The 27,765-nt window shown below is 40.6% G+C and overlaps 4 protein-coding genes, 1 long non-coding RNA gene and 2 other non-coding genes across 11 annotated transcripts; 2 read left to right on the top strand and 5 right to left on the bottom strand.

Moving 5' to 3' along the window:
- Position 1: 1 nt before the first annotated feature.
- LOC135642853 (uncharacterized) lies at positions 2-2,585 on the bottom strand. Its single transcript, XR_010498099.1, has 2 exons — positions 1,809-2,585; positions 2-1,734 (listed from the first exon to the last, which is right to left on the bottom strand). It is a non-coding gene; the product is annotated as an uncharacterized LOC135642853 (long non-coding RNA).
- Positions 2,586-3,809: 1,224 nt separating this feature from the next.
- On the bottom strand, positions 3,810-3,882 carry TRNAV-UAC (transfer RNA valine (anticodon UAC)). The gene has a single exon. It is a non-coding gene; the product is annotated as a tRNA-Val (tRNA).
- A 594-nt stretch (positions 3,883-4,476) lies between these two features.
- LOC103990642 (uncharacterized) lies at positions 4,477-14,168 on the top strand. Of its 4 annotated transcripts, none has more exons than XR_010497848.1 (11): positions 4,477-4,670; positions 4,846-4,968; positions 5,457-5,577; positions 8,969-9,097; positions 10,335-10,444; positions 10,526-10,709; positions 12,018-12,218; positions 12,339-12,560; positions 12,665-12,860; positions 13,507-13,830; positions 13,935-14,168. XR_010497848.1 is itself a non-coding variant. In XM_065157754.1 (11 exons), the coding sequence occupies exons 1-10, from the start codon at positions 4,648-4,650 to the stop codon at positions 13,605-13,607; spliced, it is 1,410 nt and encodes a 469-aa protein (XP_065013826.1). In that variant the 5' UTR covers positions 4,477-4,647; the 3' UTR covers positions 13,608-13,632; positions 13,737-13,850. The 4 variants fall into 4 exon arrangements, 3 of the variants coding, with proteins under 3 accessions (XP_065013826.1, XP_065013825.1, XP_065013827.1); XM_065157754.1 differs by lacking the exon at positions 13,935-14,168 and having other exon boundaries at positions 13,507-13,632; positions 13,737-13,850; XM_065157753.1 differs by lacking the exon at positions 13,935-14,168 and having other exon boundaries at positions 13,507-13,850.
- A 671-nt stretch (positions 14,169-14,839) lies between these two features.
- LOC103991098 (uncharacterized) lies at positions 14,840-15,259 on the bottom strand. Its single transcript, XM_009410459.2, has one exon. It carries the CDS (start codon positions 15,257-15,259, stop codon positions 14,840-14,842), a length of 420 nt encoding a protein of 139 aa, XP_009408734.2.
- A 917-nt stretch (positions 15,260-16,176) lies between these two features.
- LOC135642218 (P-loop NTPase domain-containing protein LPA1-like) lies at positions 16,177-21,438 on the bottom strand. Of its 2 annotated transcripts, none has more exons than XM_065158182.1 (8): positions 21,116-21,438; positions 20,826-21,000; positions 20,059-20,381; positions 19,507-19,588; positions 18,183-18,605; positions 17,213-17,950; positions 16,899-17,009; positions 16,177-16,548 (listed from the first exon to the last, which is right to left on the bottom strand). In XM_065158182.1, exons 2-8 carry the CDS (start codon positions 20,988-20,990, stop codon positions 16,177-16,179), a joined length of 2,214 nt encoding a protein of 737 aa, XP_065014254.1. In that variant the 5' UTR covers positions 20,991-21,000; positions 21,116-21,438. The 2 variants fall into 2 exon arrangements, with proteins under 2 accessions (XP_065014254.1, XP_065014253.1); XM_065158181.1 differs by having other exon boundaries at positions 20,826-20,992; positions 21,116-21,437.
- Positions 21,439-24,492: 3,054 nt separating this feature from the next.
- On the top strand, positions 24,493-27,332 carry LOC135643440 (protein DETOXIFICATION 35-like). Its single transcript, XM_065160391.1, has 7 exons — positions 24,493-24,940; positions 25,482-26,107; positions 26,183-26,239; positions 26,317-26,555; positions 26,654-26,772; positions 26,899-26,985; positions 27,126-27,332. The coding sequence occupies exons 1-7, from the start codon at positions 24,611-24,613 to the stop codon at positions 27,189-27,191; spliced, it is 1,524 nt and encodes a 507-aa protein (XP_065016463.1). The 5' UTR covers positions 24,493-24,610; the 3' UTR covers positions 27,192-27,332.
- A 322-nt stretch (positions 27,333-27,654) lies between these two features.
- Positions 27,655-27,738, bottom strand: TRNAL-CAA (transfer RNA leucine (anticodon CAA)). The gene has a single exon. It is a non-coding gene; the product is annotated as a tRNA-Leu (tRNA).
- Positions 27,739-27,765: the final 27 nt, after the last annotated feature.

Below are 27,765 nucleotides of genomic sequence, written 5' to 3'. Positions count from 1 at the left end.
GAAACACAAATGTATGTTAATGCTCAGCATATAACTATTTGTCAAAGAGGACATTTCTAATTTGCATGAAAAGTATCAACTCATCACACTCTTGTTAGGTCTTCCTTCAGCTGGCTTTAATGAGAGAACCTGTTTATACATTTAGGGGACTTTGTGAATGTCTTGGAAGCTTCAGTTCAACCTGACATGTTGGCACAGTTTTGCATATAGTCTATTTGGATAAGAACATGATGTACATGTTTTGTATCTTTCTTGTGGAATTGTGTAGGGAAGTCTGCAAGTGTTTGGCTCCTAAACTTACATGTTGTTGTATGTGCATAGATGGAGAGGAGCTGAAGCATAATTTCCAGACAGTTCTCTGCATTATGTCCTTAAAGATTGGTCCACTTTGCAAGCAACAACTAGCAACATGTACCTTCTGCTTGGTCCATCTGCATGGGTGATTGATGACAGAGTTATGGCTAACATAATTCCTCTCCTTCACTCCTCTCAGATGACAAGCTTTTTGAACCACAATCATAAAAAAAACACACAAAAAAATCTACCTCCCTCTTGAATCTATCTGTTCACTTAGCTTTTCTTACATGTTTTATACACTAAATTTTGAGTTTGGATCCAAGGATTTTCTGACTGCAGCATTTATTCTATCACAGCTTAAAATATTCAATGATTTCTGTGCAATTTAATCTAAATTCTGAGAAGAAAGATACTGAAATACCATTCATAAGATATCATAGTATTGATTTACCTTCCCAAACCAGAATATCACAATGAGGAACATATTAGTGGTGCATCTCAGCTATGAAAAAACACACAGAAAAAAAAATATAATGAAAGAGAAATGCAATAAAAAGTACAAAGGAAGTAAAAGGAAACCATCTATTTATGTGATTTTAACCATAAGCATGGCAAGAATTTTGCAATAATCATTTGCTCCTCAAATTGTACCAAAAGACTTCAAGGAAAGAAGTACTACTACTACTACTACTACTATTCATCACAAAGCAAAGCAAGAGAGAGTATAGCACAATACACATGTATGACAATCTGACTTGTAAGCATTCTTATCAAGAATAAAGAGAAGGTTAGAGATTACATTGTTCATCCAGGAGGATAACCAAACTGTAGATCATGGGATCTATCAATTAAACTAGAGCTGAAAACTCATAGTAGTTTTTCGCCTTTTTCCGATACTTCAAGCTACTCCAAAAAAGTAGCTAAGGTGCCAAGTTTTTGTTTGGATCATATCAAGTAGGCAGGATGATGATATCTCCATATCTGAACCCATTTTTGGTGTATTTTGGGGAAAGAAAAAGCAATCACACTATCATCTTTGAGAATGTTCATAGTGAAACAAAGTTGTTCATGATGGTATCATATATCCTGCTTCTCTAATTTATTTCATGCATCAATAGCTTCTTCTATATAGGCAGATGAAACACAAAGAGAATGATATCATCATAAATAAAGCAGGTGAAAATTCACATAAGCAATATATAAATCCAAGCAATTAATGCATGCTCATAAGCTTATAGAAAGAAAGGAGAAATTACCTGATCAAATCATCAGTTGCTCGCAATCATACTCTCACAAAGAGAATACAATAGTAGTACCGAAGCTCGGAGAATCTGCTGCTCTCTGCGAATCCTTTGCAAAGGAAAAGGAGTCATTACCTTCTAAAAAGCACAATAGTTTGATATCACTTGTTTGAATCTCTACTTCTGCGCACATAACCTAAGAGCAGAAGGCATCTCCGAAATCAACTCCTAGGCTTAGGGATCGAACACACCGCGGCAAAAAGATCTTACCGCGACGACGATGACAGGAGCTAATGGTGGTGGTGGTATGTTTAGTCGCTTGTTTGCCGATGCAGCATCATCAAGATTCTCATGGAGGAGGACGGGGATCGGGTCCTTGTGAATCTTGATGATGCCACAGCCGCAAACACCGGCTGCTGCTGCTGCTGCTGCTACGGAATCCCATGCATGTCCGACCCGTGGAGGAGAAAGAGGATTTCGTGGAGATGAGAGGAGGAAACGGAGAACAAGAAAGGCACTGCAGCAAGTACTGCCGGGATCGATCCACGAGGAGCGGAAACCGATGCCGCCGGTGGCCGAAGCCTCGGAAGGGCGGTGGATTTGAGGACCAACAAGAGGAATCTTGCAGCGTTGGAGTTGTATCGATCGAGGCAAGACCAACAGAATCAAGAGGCAGAAAGCAAGAAGCAAATCCTAGAGTGAGTAGTACTCCCTCGTGTTCTCTCGTGCACCTGATCGTTTCCCTCCCCAAAAGAAGGGCCCAAAACAAGGAACGGGTTACACTGACAAAGATCATCCCATGTTCAGCTCATCAGAAGAAGAGCAAGGAGGAGGAGGAGGAGGAGCACTGTGCGACACTGATGCGCAGAGACCTCGTTGACAGCCCAATCGAGATTGGACACGTCTCGACCTTTCAGACCATGGCTTAGGATCTCAAAAGATAGAAAGAGAATGGCATCTGCCGAAGTGGTGAAAAGAGAGAGAGGGAGAGAGAGAGTCAGCAGTGAGAAGGATAGAGAGGGATAGAGGAGAGGAGAGTACTGTGGGACTGAAAGGAGAGGCTGTAATAAGACTCTTATGTGTGTCTATATATATATATATATATCATTGAGTATTGGTCCTCTAACCCTAATTCCTTCCTTGAGTCACATTTGACCTTAAAAAAAAAATATTTTTTGAGGTTTTTAATCCATGCAAATTGAAATACTACTACTTGTATGATAGAATTTTGCCGGCAGCTAAATTGGATGCTCATTAATCAATATTTTGATCGAGAGACTAGTAAATTTTAAGTTTTTTCTATATTTTAACCGATTCGATCGATAAAGATCTTACGATACTGTGTTACAGTGGTTTACTAGTATTGCTTAAAATATAGTAATATAATAAAAAAATACTATATAGGGTGAATCGATCTATTTACAATATTTTTGTCAACGCCACAAAAATATTATAACATAATACAAAAATATCATGTTATAATATTTCTTTGATATTATTGAAAACACTTAATATAATATAAAATATTATAATCAGACTAGTTCACGCGGTTCCATACGAATAGAGAGAATATATATATATATATATATATATATATATATATATATAATTTTTTATCACATTTTAGAGTCTATAAATACTATTCATATGTATTATATAAGAATAATAATAATAATAATAATAATAATAATAAAATAAATAAATAATAATAATTCATATGTATTATATTTCCTATGTATACAACATTCAAAACCACATATAAAACACATTATTCCTCTACTGTACGACTGTGCCATTCCAGTTTCAATTTTCGATTAAGATGGCTTAATTTGTTCTCTCTTTTTTTGGATAGTGTTTATATGATGGTGACATGATTTAGATGGTGGAGGGCTGATCTCATTAAAGCTGTGTCATGTAAGCTTTATTTAATATGGCAAGGCATGATGGTCATGTGAAGAGTTATCGACATGTGCACATGGAGACAGTTCATGCCCATCGTTCCTCGATTCTAATCCATGATTACCCATTTCTTTATGGGCTAACCATGTGACTTTTCGAGCACATAAACATGCTTTAAGACACTTTATCTTCTATTTGCTGACGAGGCACAGCACTTATGAAGCATGATGTCGTCGTTAGTGGGCCTCATTTTGTGTGAGCTTTTCTTGGACTTAACATTAAAAGGTTTTTTAGGAGTTTAATAAATAATTAAATGTACTAATACAAATCAGGAGTGACAAATTATATATATATATATTAATATAGCAAAATTGATGCTGCCCAGGATCGAACTGGGGACCTTTAGTGTGTAAGACTAACGTGATAACCACTACACCACAGCATCTTATTTGCCCTGATTTCCTTTCCTTATCTATACATACACATACACACATACAAATACAAATACACACACAAATACACATACACATATTTCTGAGATAGAATTATTTTATGATGGATGTGTGAAATTATAGTAAAAAATCATAATATGGGTAGAAAATTAGGTGATTAATATGAATTTAAACAGTTAGTGGTTGGTAAAATGTATTGAATGAAAACTATATATGTCAAATACATCATATTATTATTCCTAAATGATATTTCTCTCGTAATGTTATATTATTATTCATCTATCAAATACATCATCTTTTAAGAATTTATCATATATATATGTATTCACATTATTTTCCATCAGGGTACTTTTTTAATTGGGCATGGGATAAATATGAGTAGAAAATTAGGTGATTAATAAGAATTTAAAGATTTAGTGGTTTGTAAAATGTATGGTGACTATTCTTGTAACATTATTTCATTAATTAATAATATTATACATAGAATTAATGATTAATATCATTGTAACATTATAACATTGATTAATAATATGATGCATCGAATACAATTGTTATCTATGGGAGAGACGGGTATTGTGTGACCTCTCGAAACGAATCGTTTGGGAACGGCTCGGAGGTCGGCAGTCGTCCCTCTTCTCGATCGTCGCCGAAAAGCCCCCCCACCCCCCCGACCAATGATCGCTCCCCGATCCTCCTCCTGCGATCACTAACCGTTTCCCTCTGTCGGAGCCGTAGATCGTCGTCGCCCATCCTCCGCCATGAGTTTGGAGCCCTTCAACAGGTACGATCGCCGGGATCCTGCTTCCTGCCCTTATTTCATGTTCGTTCTGCGATCGATACATCTTACTGGCGGATTAGATCTGTAGGTTGTGCTCCGATGGTGTCGTCTGTGTTGTCTTTCTCGTTTTGTTGCTACTTTGATGCTGTGGTATTGAATCGGTGGAGTTGTTGGGTAGGTTGGTGAAGCTCGCGGCGCGGGCGTTCTACGATGACGTCACCATAAAGGGCGAAAACCAGCCCAAGACTGGGAGAGGCGACAACAGGGGGATGGCTGTTATTGTTCTTGATGCCCTCTCCAGGTTACGAAATCTTGCTTTGATCTGTTTTTCCCCTGGAAGGTTTAAGTTTGACCGCATACCGAAATGATGCCGTTGCGCACTTAATCGTGGGCTTCAAGAATGACAAAACGAAGCAGAATTCGAGGATAATTAATGTACTCTTGAAGAAATGTATTATCTTTTACTTCCGAAAATACTGTTTTTGGTTGAAATTCAATGAATTGAAATTGTAGTACTGGGCAGACATCTTTAGGGCCATTAACGTTAACCATCCAAGTAGGGCATCGTCTGGATTACGTTTTGCCCTTCGTTTTTACTCTCGGTAGCTCCAAAGTTCAGACTCACTACTCTATAATTGTAAGTGTATGTCAAGGGCTTCCTTTGACAAATTAAACAACTGCCGATCAGGTCTTTAAAATTATGCTTCAAGCCCTATGATTTCCACTAAAAAAAATTTATTCTTGTATCATCTCTTTTGAATCCCTAGTGTTGATGGTTTACTGCCTCAGGCGCCAGTGGGTTAGAGAGGAAGATTTGGCTAAAGCCTTGAAGTTGCATACTAAACAACTGCGCCGTGCTTTACGTTTTTTTGAAGAAGAGAAGCTAGTTACTAGAGAACATCGGAAAGAGGTCAGTTTTGTGCTGATCAAGCGAATACAATAGCTTGTAATTGTTCCATTGTCATTGTGCATTTAAATGCTTATTAGAATATGTTTTTCTTCCTCTCCTAGTGGCATTAGTTTATGGCATTTTCTACTATGAATATTATTAAATTGTGTATTTGAAATATGAGTATTTTCTAAACACTTGCTAATTTTGTCTCCATCCTAGTGGCAGCAATTAATTGATGCTATCCACTCTTATGATGACTATGAAATTGTGTATGCTAACTAAGTTCGTTTTAGTTTGCTTGTGGCAACACTTTGTCATTCACTTCTAAAAGAGTATGAACATGTGTTATGGGTGAAATCTATCTTTGGTACTTGTTCTGTTGTTCACAAAACCTTTTCCTACTCATAAGAATGCGCTTCAGTTGATAGTTTTTTTTTTTGCGTGGGTAACTGTGTTGTTGTTCGTCACTTTGGGTGCAAGTTTTGGCATCTCATGTCATTTTCTTTCTAGCAATGCCTTCAAATTTTTATATCATATTGTCCCTACTTACATAATATTTTCATAATTTCATCTCAAAAATTATAGAAGCACTAAATGTGAATATTCTCTCTCTATCTTCTCCTCTCTTTTTATCCATTTAAGCTAACAATATTGCCTTTTCCAAATTGTGCCTTGAAGCAGGGTTTGTTGTACCGATGCATATCGCTAGGTACGGGCGGTACGTACCGGTCTAATAGGATATCGGTGCGCAGACCGCCCTCTACCGGCGGTACCAGTCACTTGACCCCGTATTAGACGATACGGGGTCTGTATCTGGCAATAACGATCGAAATCCAATCGTTATTGACTTGTATCGATCGGTAATGGTTGGATTTCGACTGATATCGATTAAGAGTTGAGATTCGCCTATCGAGATCCAATCGTTATTGACTTGTACCGATCGATAATGGTTTGATTTCGACCGATACCGATCAAGAGCTGAGATTCACCTATTTTAAACAGTCAATTTGACCGTTTAAGGCTTTAAAAAGGGATTTTAAACCCTTTCCTCCCTCTTCTTTCAACTCATTTCACTCTCTCAATCTCTTAAACTCTCTCAAACTCTTTTTCACTCATATCTCTCTCTTATTCTCACTTTTTTACTCTCATAAACTCAATAAAGCTACGATTTGAACAGATGCGACGGAGCTTACACGACGTAGACACAAAACGAAGCTCATCGTATTCATAGTCGTCGTATTATGGAGAATCTTACGACCAACAACAGTACGGTGATAGTTGGTCATACTTCTCCGAGCAACAGTACGATGATCGATCTTACGATACGGAACAATAGATCAGTAGCAAAAGTAGAAGTTCTGACATTCTCTATGCTCCGCACCAATACATGCCACATTCGTCTTTGCCTCAGGAGCCGCTTCAGACACATGTGGTTCACGATGATCAAACTACGACTATCACCATATTGATGCACCAATGGTATACGGTGTATTAGTACACTATGTCATGAGATCAATTTTAGGATTGAATCCAACAAATATATCATATTGATATACATATACATGGGATTGAGGACCCCGATCCGTTGCTCGTGGAGTCTTGTCGTTCTTTTTGGTGGTAGAACCTGCCAACCCGGTATATCCATCGATTGATTATTTAATTCATTTGAATCTTAAGGTTTAAATTATATAAAAAATAATCTAACAATTCAAATAATTTCTTGTAGATAATTCAATATTAACGTAAGGACGATCCATAACGTACCACAAAGCTACTCCTTAAAGCCCGAAAAAGATACCTGATACTATTCTTTCCTAATTTACATTATTTTTGCTAAAATTATGCTAATGTTATATTTATCTCTAACTTAAAAATCCTATCCTAACTTTTTTTCTTCTATTTTTCAGGTATTTTTAGAGGTATTTTTATGATTTTGGGTGTACTATCAGTATGCCTCGGTACAGGGCTTGGTACACCGGTACGGACCGAAATTGCAATCCTTGCCTTGAAGTTTAATTTGATATGTTCAAGTTGGAGTCAATATATTGCTATCCCTTTTGTGGCTTGTGGAAATGTGGGTTCTCTTTATGAATTGTATGCCTCATCTATGGGCTTTGTGGACTTCAATAGGCATTAATTGGTTTCATACCCAAATTCAAGGGTCTTGTATACAACATTAAAAAAAAAAAAGGTTTGACTGGACCCACTTTCTATGGCTTTGATAGATAAGGGTAATTTTAGTCATCATCAAATTCAAAGCACACTCAGTTTGGTTTTAAACGTTATGATTACTGAGTATATCAGGTGTTTAGTTTTTGCACAGACCTTCTCCTTCGTTGTTGGAGGTAGTTAATATTTTTTTGTTAAGCGGAAAAACACTAGTAGTTGAGGTGGTGAGAATTGTAACACATGGTAATATAATTAGGTAATTACAAAAATAATTATTATCATCTTCTGGTGACATATTTACGGAAACATGTCATACTGTGCCACAAGTTAAACTATCTTTTGGAATTTATTTATGTGTATGTCGTTTATGTAACTGATGACCCATGTCTAGACGGGATTCTACAAGATTGATGAGCTTCTTGTGGATTTGGGAAATTGCTGTTTGAAACATCCGTATATCATCAGCAAGTAGCAATCAATTCTTCATTTGACAAGTAGTAATATTTATGTAGATATTGATGAGAGGCCTAAATGCAGTATTTTAAGAATACAATGTCATCTGCTTGAAGCTTCACAGTTATGCCTCCAACTAGCACATGTTTCCTTGTTGGTGAAGTAATATCAGAAGGCCTAGATACCTACCAAGTTCATACTGTCAGATTATTTTGTCCCTCGCCTTCCATTGTCAATGATTTGCATCCAAGGTGATGTCTTGCAGTATTCTCATATAATTTCCGGTTTCCAGCCCGAGATCTGTTATATATATTGTTTTAGACTTTGGAGCTTTGACAATTATTTACTAAATGTTCCATACATAACCGATGAAGATCATAACATGATGTTTCCGCACATACAGGATTTAAAGCAGTAGATAGTAGATTTTGAATGGTCAAAAGCTGTTGAAGAGCACACTGGCAGTAAATGAATGACTTGCTTTACATTGGATGAGGCAAATCATGTTAGTTTTTTAGTAAGGTGTAAATGGGTCAACCAAGGTTTCTTACTTTGTCATCATGAGACTTGGGCTGTTTGGCAAATGATATGCATTCTAAAATTTCAGCTTATCATGGTTATGCTTTTGTGTTCTTTATATTTCAGCTAATTATGTGACATTTGAGTGTGCAAAAGGAATACATTTCTACAGCTTCTCTCGGATGAAATTTTTGAAGCTCTAAATATTGTCGCCTTTCTTGATTTTTCTTCTTTTTAATTATCCTAACATATATTTGTATTTATTCAGAGTGCCAAAGGTGCAAAAATATTCAATGCTGCAATTGCTGCAACTGGTGATGGTCCACAAGGTACTAAAGAGGGTGATGAGAAGATGAAGATGCATATGCATTCGTACTGCTGTTTAGATTATGCACAGGTCACTACTGACGATCTTGATGTTTCTTCTTCTACTTGTGAACTATCAAAACAATTCTTTTGTCTCAGTAAGTCGTGCACAACCTGGTTATGCATGTCTATTAAGATAGTTTCCTTTTGTTGTTTGGTTTCTTTACTTTCTTCCCCCATGCCCCTCTTCTAGTAGGATTTTACCTTTCCTTTTCACAGTTACCTCATAATCTTTTTATATTTTTGTTTACTATGGCTTGTTTGTTTGTGCTGTAGTGCTAGAATATGTAGTCGCTTAACGCGAGAAAGAAAGTTAAGCAACTAACCAACATCCTAAATCTGTTCATCATGAAAGAAATTATTATAACAGTGCTTCAAGAATACAGAGTTGATAACAAAACTGCGAGAATTTATGATGCATGTGATAATGGAATCATTTTATTTTTACAATTTGATGTTAGATCAAATGACAAAGTAATATGTCTAATCATATATCTATCTCATATGCCATCAAAAGATCAACATCCAAAAGGTAAAAAGATACAAGTTTCCCAGGAAGTATCCACCAATCATCCCCTAAGTATCGAAACATCAACATTTAGCCTTAAGTGTTCTACAAGTATCACATCTCACATATTCATAGCCTTGTTTAATAGTTGTCAGATAAGATCGTAGGGATTTAAGTTCTTCACTTAATTGGGTAAAGGTTTACCCTTGATAAATCATGGTGGAGCCTATATAAGGCATTGTCTGAATTATATGTCAAAAGAAGAACTTTGCCTATTGTGTTATTAGGTTAAGAGTAATGTGAGCACCTTAATTATACAACAGGTAGGATGGAGAGACTAAAAGGTTATATGGTCTTTGTTTCTGAAACTATTTAAAACTTTTTGAAACATTACTTAAGGTTAGACTAAAGTAATGTGAGAAACTATTTAAAACTTATTGTAGTTGAAAATAGATTTACATGAGTATTTAACTGGATCTTTTTTTACCGATTCCTTGAAGGCAATGTTAAGATACTTGTATTTAGGGAAACCTGTGGATGCTTGAGTTTACCTGCCCAATTGTTCATTTATAAGTGTCTTCTTAATTTGGTAAGACAGAATAAAAAGTGTGAGACCTAGTTGGGCTTGCTTGTTGATATTGATTCTGACTTGACATGGACCCATTACTTACCACTTATTTTGTACATGTTATGTGCCTGAAGTGTTGCACCTTTAGTTTTTTTTACTTTCTGATGAACTTTTATGAATACTCTATTGCAGATTTATGATGTTGTTAGATACCGAATGCATCGGATGAAGAAGAAAATAAAGGATGAGTTGGACAGCAGAAATACCATTCAGGAGTACATATGCCCTAATTGTGGGAGAAGGTAACTTGCAATCTTCCTTAGCCAGTACTTCAATTGATATTTTTGAGCTTGCTGTGTTGGTGATTCCTAAATCTTTTCTAGATATTCTGCTTTTGATGCATTACAACTTGTGAGCATGGATGATGAATATTTTCACTGTGAAAATTGCAATGGTGAACTTGTTGCTGAGAGTGACAAGCTTGCTGCTGAAGAAATGGGAGACGGGGATGATAATGCTAGGAGGCGGAGGCGTGAAAAGTTAAAGGACATGCTTCAGAAGATGGAGGTAGCTCTGAAACTTTGTTTACAGTTGAAATTCTATATCAAACAGTATCTTCAGGAGGAAAGTAATTGTGTGTATTAGTATCCGAATAATAAATGAAAAGCTAATGATGGCATTGAGTTGTCATATAAAAGTAGTTTTTTTTTATTAGGCTTGGTGATTAACCAATATCAGCATAAAGTTTTTGAGTAAAGCCCATGGCAATGCTGCCTTACGAGAGTGCATGGGCTTTCAGACAAATATTGAAGTGTTCGAAGTTCTTTTTTCTTCTTTTGATATTATTTTACCGGCTCGCTTTATGTGCCTTTTCTTTTATAGATATTTGGTAATTTTACTTCAGGTCACCTATGTGTTTATCTAATATAATGCTTTCAGTTTAGCCTTTGTCCATTTAACTGTCACCTTTTTAGAGAACTGGTTCTAGCACAGGGAAGTAACACCACAAAGTGTTTGTATGTTGTTGCTTTTAAACATACTTTCTTCTAAATAAATTATAATCCTTGTTTGTTATTCTTTTCTAATTATCTTTATGTCAACAGCTTTTAGCGTTTCTATAAGTGCACTTGATTGCTTGTCTTTCAATCATATCTGCAAGCTTTCTCCGAGTAACAGTTGCCGACAATGTCTTGACAATAATCAAATATGTAACTAACATATCTGGACAAACTTAAAGGTATCCAGACATTTGGAGAGCACAGGCCATGCATAAAGGAATTTTAGCGATATGCTCTCTTTTTAAAGAACAGTATAATTCTGGTCTGCTTGATTTTACTTGTACTTTCATATTATTGTCCAGGACTCCATAGGAAAAATATTTTTGCAAATTATGAACTCTGCATCTTGATGTGGTCTGTATGATAGCACTTGTTATGTGTGCTTTGATATGAATAGTAGTCAGCATAGCAAAATATTTCCACTCACACTTGACTGTTTCCATGTTTGCTCAGTAGTCGCATTGGTTTAAAGTTGTTGTCATCAGATTTTGAGAGGTCCCTCTTGCCTAAATTATACTTAACTAGAAATTTGTCACTAGCTTCATAGTTTTCAACATCAATGAAAAAGGTTCACAAGATGTTGACCTTGCAAATTTTTGATCAAGATTACTTTCTTCTTTTACAAAACCTTAACCAGCTTGATTTCACTTAGATGTCCTTCATACTAGATTCCATACATATCTTTGTGAATCTCTTTGATGGATTTACTATGCCCCATTTAGTTGGGATGATATGTCAAAATTTTGTAATGTCTCCTTTTCGTGAGGTTGATTCTAAATAATGTTGTCCACATGTTGCGGAATTTCAACAAATGCAGGAGCAGCTGAAACCGCTAGCATTACAGCTTGCTAGGGTGAAAGATTTGCCTGCTCCTGAATTTGGAAACCTACAAGCATGGGAAGCTAGGGCACATGCTGCAGCTCAAGCTAGTGGTGATTCTAATGCTAGTGATTCTTCTAAAAATCCCCAAGCACAAGGTTACACTGGCACGCCAATGCCGTTTCTTGGTGAAACAAGGGTATGCAATTTTTGCACTATCAAATCCACCAGAGTTAAACAGTAACTGAAAATTTGAAATCATATTTATAGCTGCCGATCACCTTTATGTATTATCTGTTTACTGTGTTATGCTTGGCAGGTCGAAGTTGCTTTATCTGGTGTTGAGGCAAAAGAGGAGATTGAACTTGATACAAAACCTACATCAATGAAGGTTTTACCTCCATGGATGATCAAACAGGGAATGAATCTTACAAAAGAGCAGCGTGGAGAGGTCAAGCCTGATGTCAAAGTGGAGCAAAGTTCCAGTTCTGTTGATGAGAAGAAATCAAATATGGATAAAGAAGATGAAAAGAGTTTACAGGCTAGTACATTGTCTGAGATTTTATAAACTTAGTTTGTGTTGGAATATTTCTTATTAATATCATTGTGACAAAAATCATTTTTGCTGCCTTTTAACTTTTGTAGGATGAATATCTCAAGGCTTATTATGCTGCCCTTGTGAAAAGGCAAGAAGAACAAGAGGCCTCTAAAAAAGTTCAACAAGAGGCAGAACTGCCAATAAATGTTTCTGAAGCACCCTTTGAGCGACGTGTTGGCATGAAATCAAAACGTGAGGATGACAATGATGACGTTGAATGGGAGGAGGAGGCCCCAAGTACAGGTATATTGCCTTTGGCTGATTTTTTTTTTCTGGGTTCTATCAGAAACTAGGGTGCTGGATGTATATTGGATATCTTGTTTTTCTGTGAGTTCATTATTATAGATATTAAAGAACATAAGTAACAATGATTTGAAGCCACTCTGGATCTTTAATCAAATGATCAGATCAGATTCATCCAGGATTCAAGTCCAATTTTGATCAGGGTGTAGAAGTCTCAAACCGAATCCAAGTCAAATAGGAGGGTAGATTATCGCCCCTGAATCTGTACATTATAGTTATGGGATATTTGATTCTTGTACCTCATATCTGTTCTCTTCTGGTTGACCTTTTAAGCTAATAAAGTATGGTCTATATCACCAGAGTTTTGTCAGTGGAGTTAATGAGGGTTCCATGTAAGCTAGGAAATTTTCTTTACAGATGGTAGAGATGTATGGTAAGCTACATTAGCCTGAAAATTTTGAATTTACGATTGGCATATTTCAATGTATGCCATCAGAGTTCTAATCTAGCATGGTCTATGTTCTGATGTTTTTCATTTCTATTTTTAGCTTGCCATCTTCAGTTCTAATCTTTATACGTTTCTTCGGTGACTGGATGTCAAACCATAATGAGTACTCTTAACGATCGCATCAAAACCATTTTGCAGGTAATTCTGGTCAATCATATAGGCTAGCCGATTTGAATGTGGAAGCTGATGCATCGGATCATGACGATGATGAGGATGGTATAGACTGGGAGGAAGGCTGACATCCATCAGAATAATATCTACACAGTAAATGAGCTCCTCCCACGTTGACTAATGATGCTTGGTCTCCATCCTGGTCTGGTTTTGTTTAAAACAATCACACCTCTATATATATATATATCATTTTTCAGGGAGTTATATACACTATAAGTAAAGCGCTATAAGAATGCAATTCTGAACAGAAGAAATAGACGATTCTATTTTGAACACCTGAGTGGAATAAAGGTCAGCTGGTCAAACTTTCACTTCGGTCTGATGGTGTATATTTTCCTCCTTGTTTTCGGTCAATTACTTGTGAATCTATCAACTCCTTTTTCATGTTTCTGTAGCAAAGAGATGTCAGGCGATGCATCGTCGAAGAGCTTTTGATATCTACTGAGATGCAAAAGGGGGGGGGGGGGGGGGTTCACTCTGCTGCAATCGTATGGTGGGTCTGTCGATCCTCTCGAGCGCTTCCCATCTTTTCCCATGTCTCTTTATTTTGTAGTAGTTACGAGTTTAAATAAGATTCAAATCTAAATATGGACTGAACATTTAATTTTACTAATTGGAGTTTTATAGTATTTTTTAAATTTTTATTGCATCAAATGACGTCGTACAAAACACTCAAACCTGAGATCTCGCTGGATATTGGGTTAATCGAAGCGAGCATCGATAGGAAGGTAAGTTTATGCTACTATGTTTTGTTCTCCAAATAAGATTATCCTTATATGACTTGGGTGATCTATGTTCCAATCATAAAAGAAAATTTCTATTTATATGAATAATTAAGCCAATTACCTCAGTTTCTTTCTTGTGACTTAACCAAAGGTTTCAATGTGAGCGGGCTCATAGAAGTTGCTCTTTCTGCTAAGGTGTGGTATAAGGCTAATTACATATTATTCTCGGTAGTTAGTTATCTTAAGCATCTCGATTTTTATATTTTAAATAATTATATTGATATTTCTATAATTACAAAAGTGAAACGTCTAGATTCGTTTATTCTAAGGTCATCGGATTTAACAACGAAAATAAGAAAATAAATGGTAGAAAGATAATTTTAACGTTCAAAATGTTGATGGTAGGTGGCGGATGTAGAGCGGTGACAAAGCGCTTCGTGTCCTAACGTTTGCAACATTGAGTCATCGATGCCAATCTCGGAATTACTAAGACCCTACAACTAGCTCCCTCACTCGCTCTCTAAAACCCTCAACAGCGCCTCAGCTTTGCTCTTCCCCTTGTGCTCATCCCGTTGTCATCGTTGACCAGAGCCCTCACGACTGCCTTCACCCCTGTCCCCCATCGCTTTGTCGCTCTTTACTATGTTCGACGGCATAGTCGTAGCATTTTGCCTTGCCCTCCCGCTTCTCCCAACCGCCAGATCCTCCAGGACGTTGACACCATTCACCCTTCGGAATGCCTTCATACTCTCGTCACATCCTGCCACTCGAGTGATCATAGCCATCGTGTCCCCCACCAGCCCCCTTCGCCCATCTTTCACCATTGGTGCGAAATGGGGTGGCATAATGCCTAGCTCAATGAGGGCGGTGTTGTTGAGTGAGTAAAGGACCAGGCTAAAGAGGAGCTTGAGCATGTCCTTCATGGACGTAAACGACACGTCGTCGAGAGCATCAAGGAGGTCCACGAGGGTGGTGATGAGGGGCTTCTTTGACATGATGATGAAGCGATACGCTTGGATGGAGAGGAGGTTGTAAAGGGTTAGACTACGTGCTGGACATCAATAAGGGAGAGAATGCGGAAGGTGGTGGCGAAGGCATCAAGGATGCTCAGGGTGCACGTGAGCACTTCACAGGCGGAGATGGAGAGGTTGAGGAGGGTAGTAGCTGCATTCTCCTAGGCCTCGACTATGGATGAGTGACGATGGTGATGGTTAAAAGGTGGGCGGCAATGAGAGGCACAACACCAACGTCGATGAGAGGGGTGTGCATCTCCGGGTCCTACTTCGACAAGTGACGGATCTCCACGATGACTTGAATAATTAACTTCGATTCCATGGTGACGAAACATTAACACATATGTAGAGCCGTGAAAGAATCATAACTACATCGACGTTGATGCTAGTGACACCACCTTTCGCCATCATAAATTAAAATGTTAAACTTATTTTTTTATTTTTATTTTTGTGTTTATAAAACTGAGCTTAGAAATATAAAAATCTAGATACTAAAAAGTAGCTCACTACCGACGATGAGAGCCAGGTTTATTGAGAGACAGGTTTACTCAACCACATCTTTCCTCATCGCATTGGATCGTGGGCTCCACTCTCCTGCGGCCATGTTATCCTTCGCATGGAGGCTACCACATCGCTGGACCCGCACGACAAGAGGCACCAACCTGAGCCACACACAGCCGGATGACTGCGTGCACACACTCTCAGCAATCGAGCCATAACATTTAGCAGCATTTCCCTCTCCATTCCATGATTTAAAGCCTCAATAATTGACTCCATACCTCCTTCTAACAGAATTCACATCTTAATTCCAGAAAGATCAAGGCTGGTTCTCCTCATCCACAACTCAAGACAAAAGATTGTGCTTTCAAGGTTAATCCTAAGCAGAGAACTGATCCCCTTCATAGTGCTCTCAACTCCGTCACAGCCGGGATGCTCTGTGCCCGGTCTCGGAATCGCATTGGATCGCTCAAGGAACGTCTCCTCGTTCCCATGTCGGTGCTCGTCTTGCTTTGCCCACGAAGCAGGGCATAAGAAAAAGGTGGTTCCATGATGCCCTCGCTCATCTTCAAGAACAGCTCGAGATTGTGTTGGTATTTATCTGCTGTGCTCACGTCTCCTTCGTCGGTTGGTCTTTTATCGTCTGCTGCTTTCTTTGCGTTTGCTGACTCATCATCATCGGACCAATAAACATTTTCGAGGTCGTCTCGCATTGCCAAGTCCTCATACTCCTCATCTGACTTGGTGGAGTCTTCATCAACGGAACCTTCAATCTGGATAACACACATCAAGCAGAGGTATTCACTGTCCTACTTTAGCTTAGAAAAGCGATCATAAATAATGAAGAATATGCTCTGTAGCAAGAAATCTTCAGTCCCAGCGGTCATACAAGAACCATTTTTAAATAAGAAAAGAAAGTCAACCAAAGTTTTATGCTTGACATATATATATGCAAAGACAACGGTAAGAGTTCATAAAGTTTCTGGTGAAACAATGACAGGATATTATGGTGTGCATGAAATGCACTTCTCTGTAATGACACAATTATTTGACATTTTAGATTAAAGGAACGTTCCATTGGGAAAATGAATATGACAAAATACAAATAAGGCCCACTGCCTACCTCATCATGGATCTCCTTGTCGTCTATGTCACTAAGATCTTCATCACTGTCTTTATCATATGGGTAGTCAGCTTCTTCTTCGCTACCAGATACAAAAAATTCTTCCTTGAGCTGGAAAAAGAAAAAAAAGATTGTCATGTAGCACAATGCATGGCAAGGAGTGCATTGAGTGGATTTCTATACCAAGAAAATGTCAAACCACTTAGAAGATTAAAATAATGTTATATATGGATGCTAAGGGCAATTGGTGCATGACCAACTGTAGGATAAAGATTATTTCAAACAAAGCATTATGGTGTTAGCACAAGCCGTACCTCTTTGGCAGGTCCATCTAATGCCTTTGGGGAGCTGCAACAGGAAGAGAAGTATCTACTGCCAGTGTCAGTGCCCTCAGCCCTTGAGTCATCGATGCTCCCTGTTTGACTTGTACCACATGTATCATTTGTCCATGCACTGATCCCAAAATTTCCAAACTGAAGATTAACTGGCTCGGCCTTCCCTATCTGCAAGGGGCCATACATGGGGTTTCCCATGCATTTTTCGTTCCCATTTCGATCAAGTTTCCCATCATAATCAACCATCTCAAAAGGCCAAGCCTTGGCAACAGATCCATCTGTGTTGAGAAGTGCCATTAGATGCCTTGAGGAACCCTTACTCTGGATCAACTGCAACATTCTCTTGGAACCAAGAGAATTTGCAGCACACTGGTTTCTGTATTCTTCATGTATTACAGACACTGTATTTGTAGACGGGTCATAGAGCTGCTCTCCTGCCTCTCGCCTACGCAGACAGCCAAAAACTGTGGCATGGATAGCTGCCACACTCTGATCAACATTTGTGTTTTTTATTTTTGGAACCAGATGCTTATCTGCCCTGTTACAGAGATACTCCTGAATGGCTCTGATATTCTGGATATATTTTACATATTTATTCTTTGCTGGGTCCAGTGTCATGTATTTGGCACGCACTGCAAATCTTTCTATATGTTTGTCTTCATTTGTTATATAAATCATGAACGGTATTATTGAAGGATGCTTCTTCATGAGTCCCATCTAACCAAAAGGAAAAAAGCAGTAGAAGACATCGGTTAGAAATTAAATGTACAGAAAAAATCCAATTTATAAGTTAGCATGCAAAAATATAAATGGCTATCGGGAATTATGATTCTGAACAAACTTTCAACAGATCCAAATCAAGATATAATTAAATTGCAAGAAACATTTGTTTCAGAAAGAATAAAAAGATAATGTTAGAGAACATGTGGTGCCATTGTCAAGTACTCACCACAAAATTGAGGCTCAAGTGGACACCCTCAACGACTACAGATTCTTTTCGCTCTTCCCAAGCAGTGATGAGACGATCAAGACTGTCTATTACCATTTCACTTTGTGCTTTAAAGCCTTCAATAGCCATTTGCTTTTTGCCAATTAACTCAGTTCCAAGGACCACATCATGAGATCGGCCATCAGGTTTTACATTTAGAGTTCCATCAGATATTTCTCCCTTAACCACTGCGTGTGAAACAATAGCAAGTTTTTTTGCTTTTCGTTTAGCTTTTGCTTCTGCCACTGCTACTGGATCTAGACATTCCCCAGCATGATAAGTTGAAGCCCAAAGGAGCGGATTTTGTTCTTCATCCACATAGCTCCTCATCATATGGCGTATTGAATCAGTAGAAATGACAGTTGTGACACCCAGTCTGCTTCCCTGTTAGAAGAGCATGTAGAGACTAGAGAGCATATTCATAAAATTGAATTGTTTTTGCCTGACATTCTTCTTGTAAGATGGTCAAAATTAAGATAAGACCAAGAAGAACTATTTGCAAGAGATGCCAAGCAAGTACGAATTTAATTTTTATTGTTCAACATGTCGAAGTTGGTTTTCAATTTGGAAAGTATTGCTCAAGATAGGTTTAGTACTTTTAAGGCAGAGCATAAAGGTGACAAAAATAAGTGAATTTAATTGAATCCATGCATGTATGGAAAAATGCACTAAGTAGCCAGTGCTTTAATATTAAACTAGCTAAAAAGATTAGTGGGAATCCAGTTAAAGTGCCTAAATAAAGTAGGGGTTAAGGTTAAAAGTTCAAATTGTTTATTGAAAAAGCATACCTACAAGAAAACTCTTCTGTTCACACATAGCATCAAACATTTTCCATATAGGCATTTCAAATGTTGGAAATTAGACATTACAACACAACAAGTTCTGCTGCATAAGATATTTCACACAAAATAGAAACTCTTCTGGGATTTCATAAGTTTGCACGATTGGCCAGGGAGGAAGTGGTCAGGAGCCAAGAAGAGTTCCTACAAGAAGTCATTACAATAATTGCCTTGTGGCACCTTTTTGACTCTTTTGTTGTCTGTCTGTGTAGACTGTGGTGCTATATTTAAATTACTCTTTCTTTAGTTCTGTGTTGTTATGATAAAGAAACATAAAAAGGATATTTTCCCTAGGCTCATTAGTAATGGCATTTGACAACTGAATGCATATGCCAGCTCATCTGAATATAAATTAAATATGAGTTATGGAATCTCAAAATGCATAAATGACTAAAACAGCAGGTGCAAGTAGTTAAAATGTCTACTACAGAATTCTCAGCAAGTACCAGCAAGGCCGACAGAGTAGACTTGCCACAGCCACTTGTGCCGCACAAAAGAACTGTCACAGACTCCTTTCTTTCTCGAATCCTAAAAGAAATTAAAGAACTATTCAGGAGTCACAAAGCATATAGATAAAAGCAGCAAAGCAAAACAAAGGACACTTCAGTTCTTCAAAGTAAATCAACAGGTGTCTTTCACAATGATAAGTAGAAAACAAAAACCTAGGAAACTACAGCATAATGAGGTTGTTGATGAAACTGAAGAAATAATTCTGAATATCCAACCATTAGAAAAAGGCATAAAATTCTATCAATATATAGGTTCGCAATAACTCAAAAACAAAAAAAGAGCAAATCATGCAGTCAATATTAATCAAATTGCTGCAAGATCAGTGAAACCATAGGGAAAGCAGCACAACTATTTTGTTATATGCTATACATAAATCAAACCAAAATCCGTTTCATTCTTAGTTGATTTAATTCAATATAAGTTCTTCGTATTTTAGCCAAATGGAACTTATTTAGAACATCTCAAGAGGAAAAATGAGGATGATACACCTGCAAGCTAGAAGCAAGTCAGTTCTTTGATGTGGACTGACATATTTGTATAGGGTGAGGGCATCACAGACGATGTCTAAGAAGCGTTCCCTTGAAACAACAACAGTTGTTAGTCTTTTGTACAATTCAAAAGGCATTCCACTACTCATATCTACATTCTCTGGAGTCAGCCGATTAGTCATGTTTGCCTGGCCCAAGCCATCAATATCATGTCTGTTCTTTTCGCTGGATGGAATTTTCCAGCAATCTGAGCTCCTGCCATCAGGAGGCAAACGTCCACCTGAGTTCTCATCTCGCATCACTTCAAATACTCTTCGGCTAATCTGGGGGGAAAACAAAACCAAACTTCACGTTTAGACATCAAGATTTCAATGATGTAATCAATACCAAAACAACAAGATTCTCCTGAATATTATGAGTTTGGAAATCAGGGCTAACGAAACATACAAAAATGAATAGAAGTTAGAAGCGCAAAATCCAAACTTTGGCTCCAAAATAATCACAAATTCTTGTCCGAGATGTCGTAAGAACTTAGAATTGACACCTCTAAAACTACGGTCATGTCCGATGATCTTGTCGAAGCATATACACAACAAAAGCGCAAGGAAACAGGATTATGGCATGCATGAACCGAGAACAAGAAGACAACAGAGCAGAGATTCTTCCTAACTCACATCCAGAAGCACGGAGGTAGCGGTTGGTCCATGCAATAACAAAATAAAAAAACGAGCCGACCGGCACCAGGCAGATCGCATCGAACGACCAACCTTGAAAGCATGACGAGCCTTGCAGCCCATGAGCTGCAGAGTGCTCTGCAGCACCGGCCGAGTGTACCGAAACGACAAGCTCCTCTTCCCGCCGACGCCATCGCCTCCTCCCCTCTCTACTTCGTCCACCACAACAATGTACAGCAACTTCAGCGCCTCCGCCATCTCTAAGGACCTCAAAGAGAGACCGTGAAACAAAGATTGCAAGGTGAGGCAGAAGACAAAAGCGAAAAACCAAAGAAAAGGCAATGTGGGGGGACTTCGACCCCCGATCGTGGGCGGCGACCAACCTGGGCCTGACGGGGGAGCGCGAGCCGCTCTCGCGGCGGGGGGGTCACGATCGGAGGCCCCGCTCTAGGGCTTCGATGGGAGCGTGGGAAGGAAAGATGAGGGGACTGGGTCCTCCGCCATTCCCGGAGTTTCCACCGCGCCGGTGCCGTCGTCCTCCCCCTTGTCGTCTCCTCATCTGACACGGCCTCCACGCATCGTTTCCCTCGAGCTTACACATGCCGCTGACTCATTCCATTGCTCCTCCTGCGGCCCCTCCGCTGCAGGAGTCCATGTAAGGAACGACTTGTGATGGGGTCGGAGCCTTTGACAACTGTCGCGTATGTTTTAGGGCACGCAAGAGCGGCGTTATCAGCCAGTGTTGTTATTACTTAAACGTTATTAATAGTCGATTTAATGAACCTTAATTATGATGAAAAGGGATATTTTCGTCATTTCAAAGGACGGGCTTCCACCTGTTTGAGGAAGAGAGCGGTACGATGTTCCTGCGGATTGCCCGCCACGAATACTCTTTCCTGGCTCCACGTGGTCAGAGAAGATCGCCTGGACGATGTTCAACAGGATCCGCCTAATCTCTCCGATGTGGTATAAGTCTACTTCCCGATTCGACGAGATGGGTGAGAGTCGAAGGCTGGACCCTGGGCCGAACAATCCAGCTGACCACAGTTTCCTCCTCCCGATTTCGGACCCCACCGCCCCGACCAATGAGCCAGTTTCGGGAAGACAGATGTTTGGGCAGATCGAGGCACGCGTTTTCTGGATGACTCGCTTGCAGCACCACCGTGGGCCCCTCGTCGTCGCTCCCTCTCCCTCTCTTTCCGCGTCCCTTTACGAGGGTAAAGCGTGCAACAGAAGTCGAGGAATATATTTTTACGCATGTGAGGTGGGTCCCACACGCACGCACCCACCCACGCATGCGGCCTCCACTCCTGTGATCTGTACGCGGAACGTCTTTCTCATTAGGATACGACCATCGTACGAGAGGGACCTTTTGCCTTTTTCCGGTGAAGCGATGCCGCCTCTCGCGAATCTAAAAGACCACGTCATCCCAAAGAAGTTTATGCCGCAATTTAATTCAACTAAATGTAGCCTCGCACGAATCTCCAAGGCCACGGTTTCTGATTATTATTAAATCACACCAACATCGTCAACCTCTTAAAGATCGCATCGTCTCCGGCCTCTTAATTGTTCTTAGTTGATTGTGTCTCGTTACGTCGTGGTCGAGCAGTCAGTATAGCTGAGATCAATTCCAGATGTGTATCGTCGCCTAGTTGAGTACTCAGGTCTCAGAAGCGAGTGTCGATCGTCTCGTGTCCGGTGCAGCTCTTTGTCTCGAAGTCCTCAATGCGTAGGGTCTTTCATGTCTCCGCTCGCGAGTCGGGTCGGGTTGAAATTTGTCTCTTGAGGGTAATCTTTTCTGTCGTTGGGCTCTTACACACAAGCCGAAGTCGGGAGGAAGATTTTTCGATCCGACCCCTCTGATGTTTAAGTTAGCTTTTCGATTGAACGAATGAGAGCAGGATGTATAAGTCAAAAAGCCTCCCTCATGTTGGTCAAGCAATGGGTTTTTATGCTTGCCCATAGGGGTTGGTTGTTACCAGCCTCTTAACAGTCATCACCCTCCTAAGCGATAAACCCATACCTTTCACACTAACACTAATTGTCCCGTGCAGCATCACACCTGAGCAGAACAGTTCCTTCCTTTACAGGGTGGAGGCGTACTCGAGTAGCACCATTCCATTCTTTGTGGGATGACGTCGTACCCGAGCGACATCGTTCCATTCTTCGCGGGACGGCATTGTATTGACATGATCTGCCACACTGAGTTCGAAACTTCTCCTTGGTGCTGAGGTGGCTGCGGTCGACTACCAGGGGGCATGCTACCAAATTGTGCCCTATCATTACTTAATTAATTTTGTGGTTCTAATCAGCAAGTGTCTTTCGAGAACTCCAATCATTAATTGCTATTTTAGTCATCGAAATGCATTGCAGATTTCCCGTGATTAAAATGATTTTGTTTTCTTTCGATGCATCCCTGTACTATTCGTGCGTCATAAATGTCCCATTAATTCGAAATTAAATTATATGGCCTGCCACGTCGGCTCTGAGTTGTCAAAGGAGGAAGCGGACGAATTGGGGGCCCAATAACAAGCAGTGGCGGCATCACTTGAGCCCATGGAAATCCTCACAGCTGCTACTAATCGAAATGGGTCGGTTCACTTGTCACCGAACCAAGAGACATTTCTTCTATCAAGTCCGACACGATTAATCCTCTCTCGCCACAAATAATTATAATCGAAGCATTATAAAAATGTAATATCATATGTTTGAAGATGTAGACTCGCGACATCCATAATACACATGGAGACAAATATAGTTCTGTCTGTCCATTCGTAGATTCGAGCAAGTTAGGTGGCACGGGCTACGTGGGTGCGTGTGGTTCGCACGCTTTACCAACCTAACGGCTGCATCAAAGAGACGGGACGGTAGGAAGCTCGTGCATTGAGAGCTATGAAGAAAAGCGCGGTGTTGGCCTCTCACCACACCAAACCCCCTTAAAGCTCCACCCATGCAATTGACATGACTTCTCCTCATTGGCCCGCAAGAGGTCATTTTTTATATACACCATTAAGGTTAAACGTTGAAATTGGAACTTCAAATCACGGCCAAATCGGCCGATCAGTACAACCTATTTATGCATTGGCAGATAAATTAGGTTGGTACGTGGCACGTCAGTGATGAGACCGAAGAGTCCGATTGAACGACCGACCTCCAAACAGATGTGGAGAGATCATCTGTTGAGCAACATTTAGGTTACAGAAAGAAGGCTACAGTGACTTAAAGACTTTTAGGTAGCTGTAAGTGCCAGGCTTCGAGCATCTGTCGGTAGGACGAGCTGGATAGAATTCTGCTTCCCGTCTATTTTGATGGACCCAATCACTGTTAATGCAGCAGTTGAAGACGATTGTGTGAAGGCAGTGTGAGCCACGAACTACTTCTGGAAGGATGCTCGTCGATCGACACCAAGACTTGGCCGCAGATGCTTGTGTTGGTCGAGCGACGAAACACAGGAGAAGCCCCTTCTATTCGTCATCCCGTCGACAGTCGCGGGACCCGCATTTGATGAGCAATTGGAGGAGCTCTTCCTGTGTTTTGGCTGCGTCCCTGATCCACGCGCCACGCCTCGGGATGGGTCCCGCAGAGTGGAACGATTGGGTTAGAAGGAGAATCGTGGCCGTCGATTCCGTCATTATCATCTGGAGAATCCAAGCGAAGGAACGTGGCCACTGCACCGTTGTAAGTCGCAGGGCTATTCACGTGGCCTTTGATTAGTCGCGTCCTGTGAGCTATATAAACGCCCTTTCTCTCCTGCTCCGTCTCTCTCCACCCGACCCACGGAGTTGCTCGACTCCGCCGTTTGCTCTATCCATGTTTATGATGGGAAGGGATTTCTAGGTAGACTGGGAGAGAGAGAGAGAGAGAGAGAGAGAGAGAGAATGGGAACGGAGACCATGGAGCAGCCACTGCTGCAACAGGCGGACGAGGAGACGGGGCCCGGGAGGAGCGACGGAGGGGAGGCGGAGAGGGTTTCGGAGACGAAGGTGCAGGATTACCCTCCGGTGAGGGAGGCTCGGGAGGCGTGGGAGGTGTTGGTGGCGGAGTCCAAGAAGCTGTGGTCGATCGGGGCGCCCATCACGTTCAACGTATTATGCCTCTACGGCTTCAGCTCCATCACCCAGATGTTCGTCGGCCACATCGGAAACCTCGAGCTGTCCGCCGTCGCCATCGCCCTCAACGTCGTCTACCTCTTCAACTTCGGCTTCCTCGTAAGACCTCTCCTGACCTTATCCCTTCTCTCAATTGCTGCTTAACGCATAGCAAAATATGTCTTCCACATGTGTCTAATGTCACAATACAACAACAAAGAAGAGGAATTCGCCAGCCTCGATAACTAGGTTGGATCATGTAACATGAACTTGGAGGTAATCGACACGGCCAAGTTGACCACCGACAGACCATACTCGGAGAGATTTGCCTTCTTGTACAGGGGAGGTTCCGAGCCGTGTTATAAGGTTTGGACAACGTCCATAAATGTGACACTGTGCAATATATATTGGGGGACCAGATGTCGAAATCCTCTATAAACTTGGATTAAGATTTCAAACTATAGTATAAAATATTTAAAATATCCTTAACATTTATATAACGTTTGTGTTCTATAAAATAATTAATAGAACTCGGCAAGATCTGCAAGTTTTAATGGATATATATATTCATCGTTCCAACTGCAATTCTAACCGTGAAAGATCGTTCCAAGGAAACTTAGGGCTCATTCTATGATGTTACTTACGGTGCTATTGTTGATAGCTCGGCATGGGGAGTGCACTGGAGACGCTCTGCGGGCAAGCCTTCGGTGCAGGCCGCGTCGAGATGCTCGGCGTGTACATGCAGCGCTCCTGGATAATTCTCGTGGCTTCTTCGATCGTCTTGTGTCTGCTCTACATCTTTGCTACGCCAGCACTGAAGCTGATCGGCCAGGAGGACGACATCGCCGACCTCGCCGGCAAATTCGCCATCAGCATCATCCCTCAGTTGTTCTCCATTGCCTTCATCTTCCCCGCCCAGAAGTTTCTCCAGGCTCAGAGCAAGGTACTCGTCATGGCTTGGATCGGCCTCGTGGCCCTCCTACTTCACGTCGGAATGCTGGTGCTCTTCATCTTCGTCTTCGACTGGGGCTTGGGCGGTGCTGCTGCCGCATTCAACATCTCGGGGTGGGTGGTCTCCCTGGCTCAGATCGCGTACATCGTAGGGTGGTGCAAGGACGGGTGGACCGGCCTTTCGTGGTCCGCTTTCAGGGATTTATGGGCGTTCGTCCGGTTGTCGTTTGCATCCGCGGTGATGCTTTGCCTCGAGATCTGGTACATGATGATCCTCACCGTGCTCAGCGGCCACCTCACCAACGCCGAGGTTGCCGTCGGCTCCATTTCTATCTGGTAACCTCATGCAGCAATCGTCCCGTGTTGTCGTCGATCGAGAACCGTGCTTGACAGATGTTCTTCGCATTGCAGCATGAACATCAATGGTTGGGAGGGCATGGTATTTATCGGACTCAATGCCGCGATAAGGTAGAACCCACTAACGATCAGTTCATCGGACAAGTTTCTCCTCTTACCACCGCTGATGCTATCTCGCCGCAACACAGTGTTCGGGTGTCCAACGAGCTGGGAGCAGGTCGCCCCCGGGCCACCAAGTATGCTGTCATCGTGATCCTCCTCGAGTCCCTCGCCATCGGCCTCATCTGCATGGTCGTCGTACTCGCAACACGGAATTACTTCAGCATCATTTTCACGAGCGATAAAGAGATGCAACGGGCCGTCGCCAACATCGCCTACCTTCTGGGCATCACCATGGTGCTCAATAGCATCCAACCAATTATCTCAGGCAAGCATGAATTCTTCTTGTTCGATTACCCACGGTGAATGCTAGAGTCGAGTCTGGCAACTATGCTTTACGGAAGCTGGATGTTTCCTTTGAGGCAGGAATCGCTGTGGGAGGTGGCTGGCAGGCGCTGGTGGCTTACATTAACTTGGGTTGCTACTACGGTTTTGGCCTTCCTATGGGTTTCGTTTTGGGTTTTGTCCTCCACTTGGGGGTGAAGGTAAACTTCCCACCTGAAACGAATGGAAAGTAAAGCCAGAGAAACCTTCGATGACATGCTTCAGCATACAATTAGAAGCACAAACACGTCTTAGTTCTTTTCTGATATAACATTAACTGGTCTCAGGGAATCTGGGTCGGCATGCTCGGTGGAACTCTTCTGCAGACTCTGGTACTGTTCTTCGTGATCTGGAAGACAGATTGGAGTGCAGAGGTAAAGACCTACAGATCATAAGGTTTCATCACCGAATGTCCTGTTTGTATTGCTTGGTTTCTCTGGGTGGAGAAGTAGACATCGAAAGGAAGCTAAACATGAACAAAAGGCTGATGTTTCATGGTTTGCTGACATTGCAGGCATCCCAAGCGGCAGCACGAGTGCAGTTGTGGGGAGGACAAGAAGCTGAAAAAGCTCAAACCTGATCTCCATTTACTTCTTGCTTTTGTAACCTTTAGATGTCACTCACAAATAAATCTATTTTTCTATTGGATTTATCTGCAAATAAGGTGCAGAGGCCTATCAGCTTGCTTGCTGTATTATGGAGATCAATTTTCCTTGGTGTATTATTGGATTTTTCAATAATTAATCATTAGAAGCAGAAATTAAAATTAATCAATAATTCTTTTAAGGATAAAAGAATTGTAGTATATTCATGTTTACATTTAACAACCCTTGATAGATTACTCACAAAAGCGGAAATATTTCTAAAAAATATTATTATTAATGTCAGAAATCACTTTTCCTTTTATTAAGATAAGAGAATTATATTACATTTATGTTTACAGCCCGTAAAAAGATTATTATAAAAAATAAACATTAGAAAATGAAACTACAATGAGATTACTCACAAAGCAAAATTATTGCCTAAATGCATTTGATGAATAATGTCAGAAGTGGGATTTGAACCCACGCCCTCTCACGAGGACCAGAACTTGAGTCTGGCGCCTTAGACCACTCGGCCATCCTGACTAGTTTGAATCTTTTGTGCCTACATAT

The sequence above is a fragment of the Musa acuminata genome, chromosome BXJ3-7, assembly GCF_036884655.1.
Source record: "Musa acuminata AAA Group cultivar baxijiao chromosome BXJ3-7, Cavendish_Baxijiao_AAA, whole genome shotgun sequence".
NCBI classification, from domain to species: Eukaryota; Viridiplantae; Streptophyta; class Magnoliopsida; order Zingiberales; family Musaceae; genus Musa; species Musa acuminata.
This window is presented reverse-complemented; position numbering and strand designations above follow the sequence as displayed.

Bases quoted from the DNA above. Each gene is read 5' to 3' on its own strand.
- LOC135643440 (XM_065160391.1), top strand. From the start codon at position 24,611: ATGGGAACGGAGACCATGGAGCAGCCACTGCTGCAACAGGCGGACGAG. The intron at 26,240-26,316 runs GTAGAACCCACT...GCCGCAACACAG, and splicing joins GGACTCAATGCCGCGATAAG to TGTTCGGGTGTCCAACGAGC. The intron at 26,986-27,125 runs GTAAAGACCTAC...CTGACATTGCAG, and splicing joins AGACAGATTGGAGTGCAGAG to GCATCCCAAGCGGCAGCACG.
- LOC103991098 (XM_009410459.2), bottom strand. From the start codon at position 15,259: ATGTCAAAGAAGCCCCTCATCACCACCCTCGTGGACCTCCTTGATGCT.
- LOC135642218 (XM_065158182.1), bottom strand. From the start codon at position 20,990: ATGGCGGAGGCGCTGAAGTTGCTGTACATTGTTGTGGTGGACGAAGTA. The intron at 20,382-20,825 runs GTTGGTCGTTCG...TTTTCCCCCCAG, and splicing joins AGGCTCGTCATGCTTTCAAG to ATTAGCCGAAGAGTATTTGA. The intron at 18,606-19,506 runs GTACTTGCTGAG...CTCTTCTAACAG, and splicing joins CTACTCTGTCGGCCTTGCTG to GGAAGCAGACTGGGTGTCAC.
- LOC103990642 (XM_065157754.1), top strand. From the start codon at position 4,648: ATGAGTTTGGAGCCCTTCAACAG. The intron at 10,445-10,525 runs GTAACTTGCAAT...AATCTTTTCTAG, and splicing joins TGCCCTAATTGTGGGAGAAG to ATATTCTGCTTTTGATGCAT. The intron at 10,710-12,017 runs GTAGCTCTGAAA...CAACAAATGCAG, and splicing joins ACATGCTTCAGAAGATGGAG to GAGCAGCTGAAACCGCTAGC.